Genomic DNA, 20,489 nt, shown 5'->3' with positions numbered 1-20,489 from the left:
TTATATTAAATAAACTGATATGTAGAATCTGTCCAGTAATATACTGACATGAGTGGTTTGGTATGGAAGGTCAAGCCTAATGTAAGCAATGGCAATGACAGAGCTTCACATTCTCAGGGTGTCTAAATATCAGAGGAAAAGAAGAAAATTGTGTGATGTTCCAGTACTGTCAAACAGATGTGAAACGCCTGCCTGTCTCCGACTCTGGGCCCTGTCTCTTCTCTTCTCCTGCCTGCTCCTCTCCTCTCCTCTCCTCTCCTCTCTACCTCATGAAGCACATGCCTACAGATACTTTGCTATAGCAACCGGAATACAATAAGAAACTGTCTTGAATGAGTAATGTCTGACCTCCAACTCATTTTTGAGTGATGAGAACTTATCGCTTAAAAGATTGGGGTTTTTTTTAGCTTTTCCCAAAACTTTTCTTGAAGGTCAATGCATCTCATAGAGTACTGGTTATCAGTTTGGAACCCTAAGAACATATTAGTAATCCACAGAAAGTAAAACTACTCAGTGAATTAAGGATTTGTCACATATTATCAAAAATGACAGCTGATCTGTAAGTAAGAAAAGTAAGCCAGCTGCCAGTATGATAATGTAATACACAACTGCTATGGAAGTATTAATGCTCTTTACCATAAATAAACGAGATAATACAAAGTCAAAATGACTGCTTAATCCTCGGATTATTTTAATATCCTCTGTAAAGTAAAACTTTAATTGCATAATAAGAAAATAAACAATATTACAGACATTTTCTGAATACAGATTCATTGTCACTTGCAAACATCAATCACTGAAGTCATAGTACTAATACATGTTTCTGTTGCCATGGTCCCTCAGATGATCGGAAGACAGCAGTTTTGCTGGCAAAATGCTAAATCACTAAAGTTCTGGTACAAAGAGGTGATTTAGAAAAGGGATTCCATTTAGTGAATCAGACTAAATAAACTCAAAACATAATCCTCCTAGATTCCCTAAAAGGACACATTTCAGATGAAAATTCTCTCCTATCATTGTAAAAACAGCTTGGTTAAAATCCCAGGCTGTGTACCTGGATGTGAATATGCAAAACAAAAAAGCAAGCAAGTGCAAACAGTGCTATTTTGTCAAAAAAAAAAAAATCACCTAAAGTTTATTGAACTCACTACAAGGGTTAGGGGGAAAAAATTACATGATGTTTCACCCAATAACCATATTCACAGAAGTCATTTTTCCCTATATATGACATTGATGGAGTATGAAATAGTTATCTACTTACACCAAAACATACATTCTCCTGACATAATGACTTATCTTCCTCTCCAACATGCTCTAGGTAAACACGCTACTGCCGTGTGCTGCTTTTAAAAACAGCGAATGTAGGACAAATCAAAATAAGAATCCCTTACACCTTTGCAGAGAGATCATCCGATCTGTTGTGACGTTTTTTTCCCCCTTCTTTTTGCTATCTACCGTCAATTATTTCTATATTAGTTATATACCAGCTGACATTCCTTCTCAATTAAGTTTGGCTTGAAAAATCTGTTTGGAGTGGAGATACTGCCGTAGAATGACATAGGTTAGTGAGATAAATGAGACTGTGGCTTGCACAAAAATAATGATTTCCTCTTAATCATCTACATACATTTCCTCTACATAAACTCTAATTTATGGTCTGCTTATCGTAGATCATCTGTGTAGATTATACTGAAATCTTAGGAGCAAACCGTCAATAATTAGTGACAATATGTTCACCACATATGAGCTCTTGTATTCAGAGGAGAAGAGGGAATTATCTAGAAAACCTGAAAAGTAAAATTTTAGGTGAAGAAGACAGGATAGGGATGGTAGACTACGCAAGGTACCATGTTATTTTTAATGTTTCAGAGCTGTCTGAGCCTGGTACTAACTGAACTTGGTGCTATTTAGTTTTTGTGATTAGTCAGCAGTAGGTAAGTTAATTAAGTCTCTTTTGTTAAGGAATACACTGTCCTCCACCTGCAGAGCTGCAGTGTATGTGGGTTTTTGCTCCAGTTTAAACTATTAATCTATTCTGGAGTGGTCCCTCATTGATAAAAAGGTAAAGTAAACATTTCAAGATGTTTAGCTTCATTAAAACTCATTTGCCTGAACCAGCATTAATCGCGTGTGTGTGTGTGTGTGTGTGTGTGTGTGTGTGTGTGTGTGTGTGTGTGTGTGTGTGTGCTCTAAGACATAAATGAAAAGGGGCATCAACACGATTGAGTAAATCAGTGTGAACACATGGTTCTGGCACTTGAAACAACAACAGCAGCAGTTGGGTTTGCTATAACAGAAGTTGTGTTGCCATGACACAGTGAAAAACACACAAAAAAAGAAAAGTAGAAAGCAGAGGAGTGGGCAAGTGGATCAACAGCAGTAATGAACACTTTAGTATTTGTGCAAGACACTCACTCCACTTACCTTTATTTCCCCTGGAGTCTCATTTATGTGAGTCACGCTCATGTACACATGTGCCTGTGTGTGTATGACGTCACGTTAGAACCCATGTTTGTGTAGGATTCATTTCATTGGGTATCAGGTTAATTACAGGATGCATGTTGTTCAACGAAATCAACACACTGAATTTGATAGCAATAAGAAAATAAAGTTATGTGTGTGCTGTATGTTTGGGTTGTTCGTTAATGAAAGGTGTCTTTTGTGAACACACACTGAGTCAACAGATGTCAGTACATATTTGTTTGACTTTGAATGTGTTAAACATCACAGAAACGTGTATGTGGAAGTAATATCCTCTTGTGTGTAGCTAGTAACGCTACTGTAATCCTGTAGTGAGTGTTCAGTCGCATGAGGAAATAGCTAGTTGTTATTTTGACATCAACACCGTAAAATTTCCTTTCAAAATGTAATTTCTTTAAACAATGTGTAATTTCTCTCCATGTAAGTCTCTTTTTCCATGAATGGTTATGGCCCTCAACGCAAATAGGATTACCTAACTTTGGCAGTACTTGCTACTATAAACTCAAGTCAAGAAGTTCAATAAGAGCGAAAACTTTTTCACAGCGCGTGAAGGAATCATTTGCATGTTTATCTACTATGAGTCTCTGTTATGTCATTTTACTCTGTCGGATATTAAATAGCACCATGATTGGCCCTGTGACTTGCAAAGTATCAGATGGGTAGGGAAATTCTGTGCCAAGCATCTACACAATGTTAAGTCACTAGCCTTAACACCATTCAGATGTGTAACTCAGAACTGTAAAGAAAACAAAATACTGAACACGTTTTTTTAAGTCCTGGACAAATTGGCAATGTGAGATCATGCACCAAAAATATTTCTGCTTACTTTATACGATTCAATGGACAGCTAAAGTAAACCGAGGAGAAACTACACATACAGCAACCAATATTATTTGGAAGTTTCAGAACATGTTGTGGTAACTGCATTAATTGTTTCGCTTCCAAACCAGGAATCCAGACAGATTGATTCCAGACAGACAGAGAGACCTCTTCTGGAAAAAATGAAGGCTGACATGGTTTTTTGTATGAAATTCCAGACTTTCCCCTCCAGTCTTTGTACTGCTTAATGTTTAAATCTAGACTGTATTTGTGTGACCCAAACACTGCGATTGGTGTTTTGATGTGTGAACAGTCTAAGAGATGAATGATGTTTTGTTATGACCCATTGACTGAATGGACCACCAGTAACCTTAAGTAAGAATTCCATGGTAACACTACAGCTCTAAATCCAATATGGAATTTGAACAAACAAGTCTGCTAACTTGGTTACATTCCTACGATTATTTTTATTATGATAAAAACAGCCATCCATAAAAGCTGTATAAAACACAGCCGTAATTCAGAGACGATAGGTACAATGTGTTTTTGATGATATTTTAAGATAATGTGACAATGAAAGCATGCAAAAGTAAGAGAAACACAATAACAAGTGATGTCAACAAAGCAATAAATAAGCAAAGTGACAAAGAATAAAATGAATCATATGAGATCTAAGAGGCAAAAGAATGCAATAAAAACAAAGCTCAGTCACGTTGCACAGCACAGAAACTAGATAGCAAAAAGCAGAACAAAAGTGACAGCTGGTGTGTTAGAGCTGCTATTCACAAAATTACCAGAACTGCAGAGTTTTTTTTTTAATTGAGAACTACTGAATCAGTGGGGACACATCATCAACTGGAACCCCTTTGCATTTCTGATGACTTTTAATGGAGCTTTTATGAGAACACCAATGAGAACACATACGTAGCAAACTTCTCACGTCATCATTTGTGATCCTACTTGCAGCTTGTGTCAACATTTATGTGTTACATAAACATTCAAAGTCACATTTGAGCAGGACTGTTTGCAAGAGAATTTTAAGGTACTGAGGTCGGGGTTGGACCAATTCTCTGACTTTTAAACTGTTTATGTGTATAACACTTCTGGACAAACTGCATGTCTGTCTGAAGATGCTGTAATAAAGTATTGTAATCTCTGTGTTTTGGTCTGATTGGAAGCTCCAGTAGAGCTTGTAGAGGCAGAATTGGCTCTGGAATTGTAGGTGGTAAAACAACATGTGTATACCATGTGCTAATGGATTCTTCAAGTGAGGTGGAGGGCTTTGCAAATGAAGCAAACACTTGGTTTTTTACCATGCAGAAAAGTGTTTTATGGACGTATCATTGGTTTAGATTGTGTCAGGCATTAAATTACGCACGTGGAACTTTCTTTCCCTTTTTTTTTTATTTAGGAGTAGATGAGGTCATCGTACATTTAGAATGTATTACATTTGAGAGTGTAGTTGCTTGACTGACAGTTTAACGATCCATGCCTCACAGATATGTCCACTCAAATTAGATTTGTCAACTTTTTCACAGACATCAAATGGAACAGCTGACTCTGTCCTTTTCCCACTTTACAAGAGCAAGTCCGACATGTGGTAGAAATTACACCCATGTCTCTAACCTTCCATTCTCACACGTGTCACCTCAATAGGCTGGCCGGACTCAAAGTTGTAAATTGGCTTCTGAAATTTGCAGTCTTGTTAAAGCATTTATGATGTTTATGGTTGGCGCCTGTTTGAGAATTAATGATGTTCTAGAGAAATCCCATAAGCCACCACGGGTGCAGGAGGAGGGCATTATAAAATGTGTCATACACTTTGTGAGTGACGCGGTTGTCTTCAAACCGTATGCGTATATCTACTAAACCCCTCTCTTTGTATTCTATAATGACAATGCAACGTTGATTTAGAATGTAATATTGAAACAGCTGTAACTAAAGCAGATAGACCATCTAAACCACCAAATCATGTGGTTTAAGGTGAAGTAACAATGATTTAGACAATGATGATATCTGTTACATTACGTGTAACATCACAATGTTGATGCACTCAAATACATATCTGATTAGTCATCAGTTATATTAACCAGATCAACAGAAAATGTTCTCTTTCTCTATTAAGCACCATCTTTTTGCGAACAGAGATATACACACATGCACACACAAATCTGCTGGATAAAACTGCAGTCTGATACAGACATATATGCCCAGTAGGATAAAACACGCCTCAGTCTACAATAAAATATGCTGAACAATATCATTTTGCCCTCTTAGAGAAGTAACTTTATGGCAACCATCACAATGCAATGAGTATGTTGCAGATTAAATGTAGCACCCATGGATTGCGTTGAGGTAGCTGGCATTATTAGAGAAACCCTAGCCAACTGAAGGAAAGATTTTGCTGTACTGGTTCTGGATTCATTAGATAAACATTATGTTTGCATGACTGAGTACCTGCATTAAAGTACTTTTAGTTGAATGATTAACTTTACGGTTTTGCTGGATGTCTCTTTCCAACCTCAGTAACCAGAGCTGAGAGCCACAGGGTTTACTCTGGGCATAAACTTTGACAACTGAAGGTTTCAAATTGTTTCTACATGTTGACTGGCTCATAAAATATTCAACTGTTACGTGCTTTAGACCAGAGCGCTTGAGTCTACTGTTGTATTTGAACTTCACCCATCCGTTTATCTGCACAAGTATTTTGAAAAAGTGCAACTACCTGAGAATGTCTGAGTTCTTTCCCAAAGGTTGGTACTGATACTGATACAACAATAACTCACAATAACCAAAACCTCAGTTGAAACAATTGGCAGTTTGATGAAGCATAACTTTATCTTATGTAATTTGGCAAAGGAGATGTTTGGCAGCTTAAATTTTCAATTTGGTCATTTTTGGAAGTGAATGGATGTGAAAAGAGAATAAAAGGCATAAGACATAGAGTATTTTTTGTTAAATAAGCAGAGAATATCATGGCACTTCTGCAGTGGCAGTAAGACCCATGGATTAGCCACATGCTGACAGTATCAGTAAAACGCATGTAGCATTCTGAATCATTGTATTTGATCTGATTACCTGTTTGGTACCATAGTAGGAGATATTTCATAATTTAATAGTCACTTTTCTTGCCACCTGGAACTAATACTGACCTAAATATGTCAGGGAATGGTTGGCTTTTACTTAAGATTAACAAATTAATGTTCCCTGAGAATTTATGAACAAAGAGACAGTAACTGTTGGTTAATGCTATCATTAATTACTCACTTGACAACTTGGTACAAGATGAGAGAGTCTGGACAGATAATTTGACGTTGCTGTTTTCAACCCATCTGAGAGCAACAGGATCACATACGTCAGTCCTACTGCTTTTATTTTATGTTCAGTTTTTCTTGGCAAAGTCATGTTTATTCTCCTCAGTAATTCATTCATGCAACTTAACATTTACAACACCAACGCACAAGCCTTTAATGTTCTCCAGGTCACGTTCTTCAGCGTCCCCATTTCCACTGCTCTCTCAACCTGCAGTAACACAGAGGGACAAAGACAACTCATAAGTCCTGAAATTGAATGAAGAGGCCATAGGCACAATAGGAGAATGAGCTATATAAAGTTTCCTTATTTACTGTCTTTTCCTTATTTTCAATTGTAGGATCACCTATCTGTGCTCTGTATGGATCAGTTGGTTTTCAGTTGATGTCATTTGGTTATAATTCATCCTCTGGGTTTTGCAATGCAATGTCAGTAAAGTAAACAGACCCTTAAGGATATCAAATATTGATTAGTTAAGGCTTCAGTCTTTAAAGAAAAGCCTGCCGTGTTGTTTTTTATGCGTATGTTTTATAATCATCTGTAAAAATTTCACCCTTGGGAATAACATTAAACAGTTTGTGTTTGCTATTTACAACTGCGATGAACGATTTCCATGACCCACTTTGTCTTGGCACGTCCTTATAATACTGATATTGGACATATTTTTAAAGCATCCATCAGTTATATAATTTGGCTTAAAAAAATAGATTAGTGTTAGTGTTACTAGGGATAAAAGTGCCATGAACCTCAAGCACAGAAAAAGAGCGAGAATGCTGACCAGAATTTATTCCCTCTTACGCACTTTCATTTGGCTGCGAGTTAAACCAGGATTGGCAAATATGGTATCCTTGCAGGACATAGTTTGTCTGGTTTCAGTTTGCTGTCAGAAATACTTTCTTGTCTGGCCCGAGACGCCTGTACTGGTGCAGCAAGAGCTCTTTTTGTGTTTGGGACAATCGCACATGACTGTGAAACCATGGAGCCCGCGCCAGAAGACAGGAGGAGAAAGATTAACATGTACAAGGGCAAAAAACGGACACCGGAACTACTCCACACTCTTCAAACGATCGCCAAGGATTATAGTTTTAGTTGGCCCATACCTAAATCTTGTTCTGAGTTTCATCTTTTCTTTGATGTCATTTCTCCACACTAAACAATGAAAGTTTGCATTTTATATTGTATGAGTGATCTTCTGATAATTTGCTCATGGATATTAACTAACTATATCTGAAGTCTATTTTCATCTGTAAGGATTTTACTCTGACCTCACATGTAGTCTCTATCAGGTTCATAATCAGTGCAGACCATTTAAGTATAAATCAGCATATGGCAAGTTCTGCAATTGTAAGCTCAGTGTGGAAAGAATCATGATGTGAAAGGAACATGCATAAATTAGTCCTCCTGAGGATGCCAGTTCCAAAAAATGTTGTTCTTCCAGGCAATCAGTCCAGACCCACTGACTCTCTAAACGAATGCATGCATTTTCAGAGCAGGAACAGACCCTCCCATAGTGAAAACATTGCCTAACTTTGTGTCTGTCAATAGATGTGGACGTGGAAGTAAATCTCTCTCTCTCTCTCTCTCCCTCTCTCTCTCCTACACACACACATACCTTTGTTTTTTTGCACATATGAAGAATCACACATCAAATGAAATATTCTAATCTCTATAATCTTATTTCTTTGCAGACATATGGGACATGATTAAATGTGAGGAGATTTGCTGGACCACTGGCTGGTATGGATGCTTTTTCTTTGAAGGATCATGTAACATTTGTCCTGAATTTCTGAGACTGTTTATGCTTTACAATGGCTGCATGCCACAATGACTAATAAGAATGCTCTTAAGATCCTCCCCTGACTTTTTATTTGGTGTCTGCTCAAATGCACATACACCAGTGTTGACTTTTATAGTGGCCTAAAATATGCTTTTGCAAAGGGATAATAAATAAACCCAAATCTAGTCTATCAGGCCATCACAGAGAGAAATGCCTTGAGCAGCGGTGGCCTTTTTTTCTTATGTTTTTACAGCTCTTAATTATGATGTAAATCTTTTAACTAGAATTTTTTCAGCCAGATATTCAAATAAAAGATGTCTTCAAAAGAAAATAAAGAAACTTTAAACCCAAGCAGATATGACATCATAAGACATCAAGTTAATTTACTGACTCAAATACATACATCGTCTCACAGTGTATGCATAACACTGTGCAAATAGTCTGAACCATAAAGTAATCAGTCATCAATGAACATTATATCATTAACACATTATTAAGGTGAAGGCATAGACTTTCTGGAAATTCCTACCATTCAAAGTCTGTCATTAATCAAGACTAATGCAGACCATATCATTTAATGCTATCATTCTAGAAGAATACTTCCACTGCAATATTTACAACTGGAATACATATTGTCCACAGATGCACATCTTCGTTCAGTCGTTCAAGGTGTTTGGTTTCAGGCAGCAAAGAAAGCATAATCTTCCATCGTTGCAAATCTCTCGTTGTCAGATAAAACAGTTGAGGCTGGCTCTGTGTGTGTGTGTGTGTGTGTGTTTGTTTGTTTGCCAACCTATGACTTTACTTACAAACCATAACTAGTATATGAGCACTGCTGGTAGTGCTGTCAGCCTGAAAAGCATAATTAAGTACTGTCACATATATGGAAACTTGCAGGAGGAAAATCTCTTTCTGCTATGAGACAGAAGTGCTGCTATCATCTGGCTCTTTGGTGAGGACAGTGACTGTTTCCATGTTGACTGGTCATGTCAGTGGTTTCAAAACTTACTTTTGTAAATATTGCCCACTGTGTTAGGAGTTCACTGTTTTGTTACTGAATGCTGCTTTCACATCCAGTACCAATAACTGACTATTATCTTATTACCGTAAAGACATGTCAGTTGTTTCTTCCAAGTTTCTTTAATTTAATTTTTTTTTTTTTTTTTACGGATGAATCATTTTTTCCCCTTAGTGATACAATTTATATCAAAACAAGTACATATCTTTTTTCATGTCCTTATAAAACATAACAGAGGAGAGCAAACCAGATAAAGCATAGCTCAAGTGCTTTTTTGGGTGAAGGTGATTCATCACCGTGTTCAGCAAAAGATAAAATCCCTCAGCTGAAGTCCAAACATTCGTAACGTGGCAGTCATTAAACAGTCCAGAACTGATGTGAAGTACCTGAAAATCACTTTGGTTTCTCCAGTGTGTTATAGATCTATAGGAATAAAATACCTCTGCAGATTTTTTAATATGTAGTATTGATACAGTGTACTCTCTATCTCATGCAGTCAGGCAGTACTTTTCTCCTGCTTTTTTGGAGGGTTTTGGGGGGGGGGGGGGGGGGGGGGGGGGGGGGGGTTTAAACCAGAGCTCAGACCTGAGGAGACTCTCTGGAGCTTTATTACTTGAGTTATAAGCACCCCCTTTTGGACTGAAAAAGAACATGTTTTTCTCTTTTTCATTTGCCTGATCTGAACATTTACGTTTAGTTCACTACAATTCATCTGGTTGTTGGCTGTTGGCAAGAAAAAAGAAAGTTTTTGATAACTGTGATATTAACTGTGATATTTTGTTTTATTTCATTTTCCCCCAGAAAGTCTCTGAGGTGATCCACTGTGTTGGTGAGAACATGACCAAGTGTGAGTGTAGTGTGTATAAGGAAAGACAGTCAGTTGATTTTTCCTTTTTTTCACCCTCATTTCCCAGGTCAGCATTAGGTGTGTTCAACTTGAAGTCCCTTGCATGACAGCATCACTACTCCCAGACCCAAATCATTGTCCCTTGTTTCTTTCAAATTTCAATAACAACTCACCCACCTGGAAACATTACTGTTAAGCTACCTAAAATGTTTGTCTTTGTCGGCTACCCCGTGTGACAGCTCATGGGTGCAAATAAGTAATTTGTATCCAACGTTTATAACTCAAGTTGCTATATCGCTTAAATTAATCAATATCAACGACGTTTACGTTACCTACCATCATATTTTCATCACAGAAAACTTGGCTGTGGTTATTCAAGGTTAATGCACTATACAAAATGGCCACTAGGTTGTGCAAAGTAACTACTTACATAGCGCATAAGCGCCGAATTTATTTTTCAAACTGCCGCCCTTCTGTGCTATGTGGCAGTTCCAGTATGGTTAGGAATATCCTACGTCTAGAAGTGTGTGATCTTATAGTTAGTGTTAAAGATGTAGAGATAACCCCAAGAGTGTTCTCTATATTGTAAATGTACTGCACTGTTTGCCTGTTATGTCTGATGTTATGACTCACTTCGTAAATAATGCAGAAAGAATTTTTTTCCCCAAAGATTTAACTTTAGGGATGGAAAAGTATGGACGAAGAACGTGCTTAAAGACTTCTTCTATTTATAGCCCGTCAAACAGTAAGAGAACTGTACCTACAAGTAGCCTAAGAGCCCGCAGAAGAGGCTGGATCGGTCATTCGTTTGTCGGACTGTTTGCTACAGATGACACTGTATGGAACAGTGAGACAGTTGTTTCCCAGTCTCCTACAAACAGACTGCAATATTACGTTCAGGAAGGAAATGACATAAGCCTCGTAAACCCCCATTTGCCCAATAGTGTGCAATCTCAGGGTGGGGTTTCCGAGTCTGGGTGTGGTCCCGTAATAAGGTCCAAGATGTGAGATTGAGTAAAATGTTACCCGCATTGGTTCAACCTTCAAGTGCCTTTTTGATCGCATCTGACACCTAAGGTTTCTTTCTGGAATGACGCTGAATTCCCGCCTCTTTGTGACCAAGTGATCCGACGTTTCCTATGACAGTCCTGCTTAGCAGCAGTTCGAGGAATGAGGTAAAGCACAATCTAAAGTTCAATATTGTTCTTTTATTTTAGAAGTTTAAATTCTAAAGGAGCAGTTGCAGTGGCGTTATGATTGTCTTGTGCTCGCCTTTTACCCACTCCTATTTGTGAAGAGACATGCTGTCGTGTCAATTGTTCATTTATGATAGCAGGAATTTATGAGTCACTGAGCTACATTAAATTAAGCCATTTGACAGACAACGCGGCTAATAAGACCTTAGAGATAATTTAGCTGGTATTTGAATTCCCTGATTGACCAGCTGCGCTCATTCTCCAACTCGTTGACATCTACTGTAGATCGGAGGAAGGGGAAGTCTGTAGTGTGAGTTAACCAAATGTTCTCTCCAGAAACTTCAAATTACCCATAACTACAGACACATACAAAGAGCATGCTTCTTTGGTTAATAAGTGGAAATGCAGATGAATTAAGAGATCAGTTTGTTCCATCCACTTCTTCATTTCTTTACTGGAAGACTCTAAATGTATTCAAGCTCACCTTTGCCAAACTTTCGTTTATAATGTTCTGAGGCATTCAGCTGAATTATCCTTGTCATTCACTCTCTGTTTTATAGGTGTGTCTCGTTAACCATTTGTTAATTACAGAGTGTAAAGTTTGTGGAAAACACTAGAGTAACATTCCATGTGTTGCCATAACATACCTGTCCATCAGGGCAGCATTGTGCAGTTGTCTGGCTCTTGCATGGGCTAGATCAACATTCAGGAACATCTTATGTTTATATAGGCGCACCTGATAAAGCTCTTAGAAACAATTTAACAAGTCCAGAATAGCAAATTAAATCTACCCAAGGGTGTGATCTCCTTCCCCCATTTCAATGATTTAATCATTTCAGGAGGGCAAACGATATGAATTTTATAGTGTATGTAAATCTGAAAGTGTCATCTGAAATGAGGATGCAGGAATGTTTGATTTTATTATTGTTATGTTAAATTTACTGTAAGTGTAGGTGGTATAAAATCGTATAAAATTGGTTGTTTTAAGTGCAGATATCCAGTCCGCACAGTGTTTTTCCTACTGGACTGTTCATCAACAGTCGAAAAATATACACACAAAAAATGTTCGCGTTATCAGTATTTACGCATGCAAACTCACCTTGTGGTGACTCTTATCCAGCATGTCCAAAGCACACCCTAAGCATACAACCATATGTGTTGAACAATGGCATTTTACTCTTAATCTTAGTAAAGCACCCGATAGACTGAGCAGATGACATACAAACTCCAGATTCCCCAGTAGAAGCTGTCGAGTTAATGTGTGAAAGAACTTCTCATATTTGGTGCTGCTTAACTTCTGTTGAACCTCTTTGGGTTGAGCTGAACTGAACTGAGCAATGTCCACGTAACCATGTTGTAGAATAAACGTGCAATCGTAAAAGTCAGCTTTTGGTAAATCTAGTCTATAAACAAACTCATAGCAGTTAAACATCATGGAGGGAGATTTCTTTCAGAGTAACACTCCTGAGCCTTGGGGAAAACGTGCAACACAATGGCAGCTGCCTTCCTGCAAAGCAGAGAGGTCAAAGTCCTTGCCAAATAGACGTTCACTGGAATCTGTATTTTAAGGTGGATGAATATCAACCCCAGAATAACCTAGCTTTAATTACTTGATCACATTTCATTGAACATCCGCCAGCGTAACACGTAAAAGTTGCACTAGTAGATGCTTCTTTCTTTAAGTTTGTACATACATCCAGTTAGCGTACTCCTTCAAAATGTGAATGTAGTCAAGAGGATTGAAACTGATTTGGATGACTTTTCTTTTGTTTTAACAACAAACAAGCTAGGGATGAATCCCCTCAGTGTTGCCTTGAGGCCTCTTGTGCATCTCAGCCACCACTTAGTACTTCACATCGAGGAAGAAGAAAAATTAAATTAATCAAGAAGTCTTTATGGCATTGTGAAACATAGTTATCTACTAGCTTTGCTTATCTGTAGTTTAAAGAAATAGAATAGAATAGAAGTATACATACAAATGAACAAACGATTTATAAATTCAATATGACAGAATTCAGAATGATATTTAAACAAGACTCAGAAGAGGAGAGTGTGGGCGGTGGTGTGATTGTGGCCACCAGTAGGGTTGCTCAGATCCTCTTTGAACAGCCCAAACCAGTTGTGTAATGAATGTTTCAGAACACACCCCTCCTCTGCAACTGCACCTTACCATCGGCAGCAAAGGAATACCAGCCTAGCAGTTCGATTAGACTTAGGTTTTTTAAAAGCATAAAAGTACGGTTCTTAATCATGTCTGTGATCATGTTCTAATCAAAGTCTAGGATTTTGTTCAGTTGCCATCTTATGCATTGATCTTATAAGGTTAAGCACATTAATAATAGACTCTCTTTAGACTCTTTATAATTAGTTCTATCTATAAATCTCTTTCACAAGCACACAGTATGACACTTTTTCTTTTTTTTTTTTTTTGCTTCCCATTGCAGCTGACTTTTTTCCCCTCTCTCTCTCTCTTATTTGGTCTCTTTATGTTTGTGTCCAGGTTTCTTTAGAGAAAAAGACAGCGTAGTGTGTGTACATCTTGACAATGGGACTTATCAGTCTGGTTAAGAGCCAGTTCATTTGTCACCTCATCATCTGCTATGTGTTCCTGGTTAGTGGCCTCATTGTTAATGTGGTACAGCTCTTCACTTTGCCTCTCTGGCCTTTCAACAAGCAGCTAGCCCGCAGGATCAACTGCAGACTGGGATACTCCATCTCTAGCCGTGAGTCTTAACCACACCCAGCCTCTTCTCCCTACTTCTGTGTTACAACATCTGATGAAATGCAGAAATAATTGTTAACTTAACATATGTGAAAAGTGTCAGAGGTTAAATAAGACTGTACTCATTGTGCTTTTTATGCCCATAAGATGGGTATTTCTCTTGTGGTCAAGGACCACACTTTTGTCTTAGCAACCACAAGTGTCAACACAGAAACAGGAAGCGAGCTCATAGCTGTTGGTTTCACTGTTGTTCATGAATGTATATTGAACAATTGTTTCATATATGATTTAGTTTTAGTTATAATCAGGACATGACTTCAGATAACAGGATTAACATCATCTATTCCTGGACCACGCTATTTTCACCTGCATAATTTGCATTTATTTGAATCTGCTTTTCTTGGTTTTGTATTTTGGTCAGAGCTGGTGGCACTGCTAGAGTGGTGGTCTGGAACTGAATGCACACTCTATACAGATCAGGAAAGCTATGCTTTGTACGGAAAAGAAAACGCCATTGTCGTCCTTAACCACAACTTTGAGATCGACTTTTTATGTGGTTGGACCTTCTGTGAAAGATTTGGGGTTCTTGGGGTAAGGAGAAAAAATTCTCAAAAAAGCTTTTATAAGTTTGTAAGGCGCAGAATGAATATACAGTGCCTTGCAAAAGTATTCACACACACCCCCCCCCTCCATCGTTTGATTTACTCAATATGCCAACCAATTTGAAGATGCTTATTTATTGTGAAATAAGAAAGAAATAAGATTAAATACAAAAAAAAAAAAAAAACTTGAGCATGCATAACTATTGCATGTTATTTATGTTATTCTTCCTGGGGTCTGAAAGGTAAAAAATCCTAATAATCAAGTTGAAAATACATCACAAGAAGCATCAAAATCAAATACAGAAAAAGAAAAACAACTGCAAAGACACAAAAATGAATTATTTGAGTAAAAAGGACAAACATTAAAATACAGTCACTGTGAAACAGACTAAAACAAAACAGGTAAAAAATAAAATACTACAAATGCGCCCACTGACAGGGACTGGTATAATAAGTAATTAAATGTATGACTGACCCAGGTAATTCTTTACTTGTTTATTAAAAGTAGACTTAATATTTATTTTTGTTAAAAGTGACGGCAGCTTGTTCCATGATATAATTGCTCTGCATACAACGTTGAAGTAACCCTAACCCTAGGCTTTGGTACGACAAAACGTCCCTCCACCGCCTGTCTTGTGCTATAGATGTGGGAGTTAAAACTTTCATGGAAAAGATTATATTGATTTAGTGGGGTCTTGTTGTTTAAAGTTGTCCAGGTTGAGAGTAGTAGAGAAGTGTTTACCCTATCTTCAACTTGAAGCCAATGTAAACTTGAATACATGCTGTTAATGTTTGTTTTGTCTGGACATTTTAGAGCAAGGTGTGCTGCTTTGTTCTGGACCAGCTGAACTTTTGCCAGATGTTTCTTGGTGGCATTTGAACATATGATGTTACAGTACTATGAGCTAGACCTAAGGCAACCATAACCTTCTTGGTTAATTCAGGTGTTAGGTATCTGCTGCAGCGCCTAAGGCAAGGCCTCTACTCATCTGGTTCACAATATTGTCAGTGTCCATGAGTTTTGGTGGGCATCCCTCTCTTTTCAGGTTTGTTGTGGTGGCATATTCTTTCCATTTTGTAATAATGGATTTGATGGTGCCCCGTGGGATAACCCAACCCTGATCTGTACTTCTCCACAACTTTGTCCCTGACCTGTTTGGAGAGCTCCTTGGTCTTCATGGTGCTGCTTGCTTTGTGGTGTTGCAGACTCTGGGGCCTTTCAGAACAGGAGTATACTAAGATCATGTGACATTTAGACTGCACACAGGTGGACTTATTTTAACTAATTATGTGACTTCTGAAGGTAGTTGTTAGGGGCCTCATAGCAAAGGGGGTAAATACATATGCACACACCACTTTTCAGTTTTTTATTTTTTAGGATTTTATAAAACAAGGTTTTGTTTTTTTATTGCACGTCACCAATTTGGACTATTTTGTGTATGTTCATTACATAAAATCCAAATAAAAATCCATTTAAAACACAGGTTGTTATTTAAACTGGGGGATACTTTTACAAGGCACTGTAACAGAGCATTAGATATTACTATGATACTTCAGTATAAAACTTAAGAATTATCTAGGAACAAATTGTTCAAATTCTACCTTGTGATGTGAAATCTAAGATGAAAAAAGATGAAATAGTATCCTAATGAAAAGCTTCTTTGTCACTGACCATACGTGAATATTTGAATCTCAGAGCTCTAAGGTGCTAGCTAAGAAAGAGCTAGCATATGTGCCTGTGATTGGATTCATGTGGTACTTCCTGGAGATTGTCTTCTGTAAACGTAAGTGGGAAGATGATCGCAGGACGGTGACCCAGGCTCTTCAGAATATTCGAGATTACCCAGAGAACTTCTGGGTACGTAGACAAAAAAAATAGCACGCAGTGGCCTTTATGCCACACTTTAACCTTGTATGTTTTATTGTGTCTTGAACACATTGTGAGTAGACATTCATCAATTCATAATTGCTATCATTATCAAAATAAACCCATACATGTTAAGTAAGTCTGCAGTTCATATTCCTTCAAGATGCTATTTTTACTAAATACGTTTTGTGTAATGTCTCTGCATCGATGCCCATTTTTCACATATATATCAATGTATTATGCCTAGTTTCTCCTGCATTGTGAGGGGACACGTTTCACAGAGAAGAAACACCAGATTAGCATGCAAGTTGCAGAGAGCAAAGGGCTTCCCAAACTCAAGTACCATCTCCTGCCTAGAACTAAAGGCTTCTTTGTCACTGTGCAGAACCTCAGGGGAGCAGGTGAGAGATTAAGTTTCAGCCGTCCAAAAAACTATTACCCTACAGATGTACTGTGGCTGTTGCTAATGCAGTTTTGAAAAAAAAAAAATAAATAAAATAAAAAATCCATGTTTGTTAGAATACCTGTATTCCTGACATTGTTTGTGTCTCCTCTGTAGTTACTGCTGTGTACGATTCTACACTTAATTTCAGAAACAACGAAACGCCAACTTTACTAGGAGTTCTCAATGGCAGAAAGTATCACGCTGATTTATATGTGAGGTAAGGACATTGAAGGACTGGAAACAAAATAACTGTGTAGTGGAACTGTGCTGGAAGCTTGGATTCATATTTTATGTTGTGGGTAATCCGTTTTCCTTCAGGTTCTTCCAAGAAGTCTTTCATTCCTGCTGTTACAGGGCTCTCATAACATACCCATTTAAGTCAGCGCCTTGTATTATTTTCCCATTTGACAAGTTAAATCTCCACACAAATGGACTTAAACCTGGTTCTGCAGCGCTACAGGTTCTTTTCTCTGTCATAGTGCCAAAAGGACAGGATAAATTTCTGTCCTTTTTGTTGTTGCTTCCACATCCCTGTTCTTTGAGTAAGGATTGGATTTTGATGATTCAGTTAGATATTTCCGAGTGACTGAAGAGAAATTTTCCTAACCACACGTTGTTCCTCTATGTCTGTGTTGTAGGAGGATTCCTCTGGAGTCTGTCCCAGTGGATGAGTCTGAATGCTCAGCTTGGCTGCATAAACTCTACCAAGAGAAGGTGAGAATAACACTGGCCTTAATAGGAAGTGTGTCAAGAGTTCTTTTTCCCTTTCATAGTATGCCTAATGAACCATTTGAAATAATATGTGAGTGCCCAAAAAAAAGGAAAAATAGAAACCTTCGGGTTAAACAAGATGGTTTAGCCCCCCAAAAAAAGAAAAAATCACACTGTCCAAGACGGCTTTGTCTTCACTGGAACTTGTTTTTAACGTTTTTGTATGTCCTGTTGACAAACAGTTTGTTTTCATTTTTTCAACTTTCATTATTCAAGTCTGTCTCAACTAAAAGATTCCTCATTCTGACCCCCGTCTGTGGTTGTCCCCTTCACAGGACAGGTTCCAGGAGCACTATTATCAGACAGGTCGTTTCCCGGGTCCCTCAGTGACGCCCCCACGCCGGCCCTGGTCCCTGATCAACTGGCTGTTCTGGATCAGCCTGCTCACCTGCCCTCTCGTCATGCTTCTGTTTCAGCTTCTCCAGACAGGCTCCACATTCACCCTCCTCACCACTGCCGCTGTCTGCATCGCAGGTACAACGCCCACTCACTCCGAACTGAGCACTGTCAGTCAGACACACCCATTCCCACTGGCTTCCCATGACCGCATCACTATAGTTACAAATCTGGTCCACATGATTTAGCCCTTTAGCTTATTTAATGACACACAAGATGAGCGAAATATATTGCTGCTATGGAAGAACAGAAATGCCAAGGGTGGATATGACAGGACTGATAAATTATTTGTCTAGAAATCTGTCATCGTGTCAGATAATGAAAGCTGAAATTTTTGCCCTAAAGCACGAAACATGATTCTTATTAAAAAGGTTAAAAGAGATTTTCTGCATATCTGTGTGTCATTTAGAAGACTCCATGTAAACTATGATGACATTTGGTTTCTTATTTCTTGTATTTATTAGATTTGATGTAAAGAGAGTAATTAATATTGAAATGTTTAACTTCTTTCAAAATTACATTTCATTTGGAAGCTGAACAAAGCTCTGTGGGAGTAAGTATAATTACTCCCTCTGTCTGGAATTAGAATCAAAAGCATGCATGTTGCCTGGAACATCTAGTGCATGAAGGACGTACATTTTCAGTGACACTCAATGAGGTCATAGCATGTTTATTTACACTGGGGACATATGCCTCCAGCAGAGAAAGTCCCATAAAGTTAAGCTTGACATATTTTGGAATAGTCATGATGTATTCATAGCACATGTAGGCTCAGAGACAAAAAAGACAAAAACAACTAAAGCAACACACACGCACACACACACAAAGAAAATTAGTGTCGTAGCGCATGTGATTTAGCTCACGTCATTAAAATGTCTGAATTTTTTGAGCTATAATGAATCGGCATAGAATCAAACTAAACTTTGTTTGCATGTGTTTAACTTCATCTATAGTGGTAACACTGTCTGAGTTGCAGACTGAGAGATGACGATGAACAAACTCATACTTTCATCCAGTATTTTTGATCAGCTGTGCAAACTTAATCAGCAGATATGTCCACAACAGCTGCACAGTGTTGCAGTAGCTTTCTGTCTTTGGTGTCAAATGTACTCTCTCACAGTGTAAACAAAGCCGCTCTTTCTCTTGTCCCACAGGGTCAGTCAGCGTTCGGTGGATGATCGCACAGACAGAAATTAACAGGAGCTCCAGCTATGGGATTAAAGAAACGCCCTTAAACAACAACTAAAGAATCTGCACAAACAGCAGAAACGAACAAACTCCAAAGTTTGCAGCGTGCATTACAAAGCTTCTTAAAAACTAACCCACGCAGAGGAACAGCCAGGTTCTAAAGGACAAAGGACATGATTTTAATCGATACTGCCATTTTGAATGGCCAGGGAAGATGTCATGTACTTGAATACTGTCAAATGCAGTTTACATTAAGACAGTTTACATTATGACCTTTGAGTAGTTCTTCAGGCCAATGGAATCTTTTTTGAGTTAATGATCACTCGTGAGACATCTTTTAAAAAATGAATTTTGTTTATTGTTTTTTTTTTTTACATAGCAAACACTGTAAGAGCAGCAGAGGACCAGAAATGTTGATGCCTGTGTATGAGCAGGGAGGTGTGTGGTGTGTCTGTGTGCGTGCGTGTGTGTGTGTGTTTGTGTTTCAGCAGCAGGGAGGGAGAGCTAACTTAGGCTCTCTCCTCTTGTTGATTGGGTACACTCCTGCACAATACTCTCCAAGGCACACCATGAGTCTGCTGGAGGGAGGACTGGGCCAATGTAGCACATCTAACTCAAAGGCTCAAATACAAATTCATTAACAGTGGGCTCTGCAGCAAGGCAAATGAAACAAAAAAAAAAATTACAATTATTTAAAAACAAAACAAAAAAATCAAAATAAAAACCTTTTATTCCCTTCCGTGATTTCCAGTCTTCTCCCCGCTTTTGGGTGGTTGAATTTCATTTTGAGTGCATATGTAGGTATGGTTTCACACAGTTGAATATAGTACCCCGCAGTTTAGATTTGATACAAAGACTGCTATCACAGCATTCAGGTACTCCTGCCTCCTCTCCTCATAGCTCTGACCATCAAAATCATCCTCTGTTCTTTCCAGAAGATGACCATCTTTCCACAAAAGTGCCGACAACTTTTTTCTTCTTTTGTAATTCCTTTTTCCTTTATACATGCATTTCTTGCTACTATTTCATCAAAATTTGTTGTCACCAG

General features: G+C 38.1%; 1 protein-coding gene across 1 annotated transcript; it reads left to right on the top strand.

Moving 5' to 3' along the window:
• The first annotated feature begins 13,995 nt into the window (after positions 1-13,995).
• agpat4 (1-acylglycerol-3-phosphate O-acyltransferase 4 (lysophosphatidic acid acyltransferase, delta)) lies at positions 13,996-19,499 on the top strand. The gene is made up of 8 exons (XM_030772697.1): positions 13,996-14,173; positions 14,594-14,763; positions 16,471-16,632; positions 16,889-17,042; positions 17,201-17,303; positions 17,725-17,800; positions 18,133-18,331; positions 19,408-19,499. The coding sequence occupies exons 1-8, from the start codon at positions 13,996-13,998 to the stop codon at positions 19,497-19,499; spliced, it is 1,134 nt and encodes a 377-aa protein (XP_030628557.1).
• The last annotated feature ends 990 nt before the right edge of the window (positions 19,500-20,489 follow it).

This window comes from Chanos chanos, chromosome 4 (genome assembly GCF_902362185.1).
Source record: "Chanos chanos chromosome 4, fChaCha1.1, whole genome shotgun sequence".
NCBI lineage: Eukaryota > Metazoa > Chordata > Actinopteri > Gonorynchiformes > Chanidae > Chanos > Chanos chanos.
The sequence above is the reverse complement of the archived record's forward strand: the minus strand, read 5'-3'. Positions and strand labels throughout refer to the sequence as shown.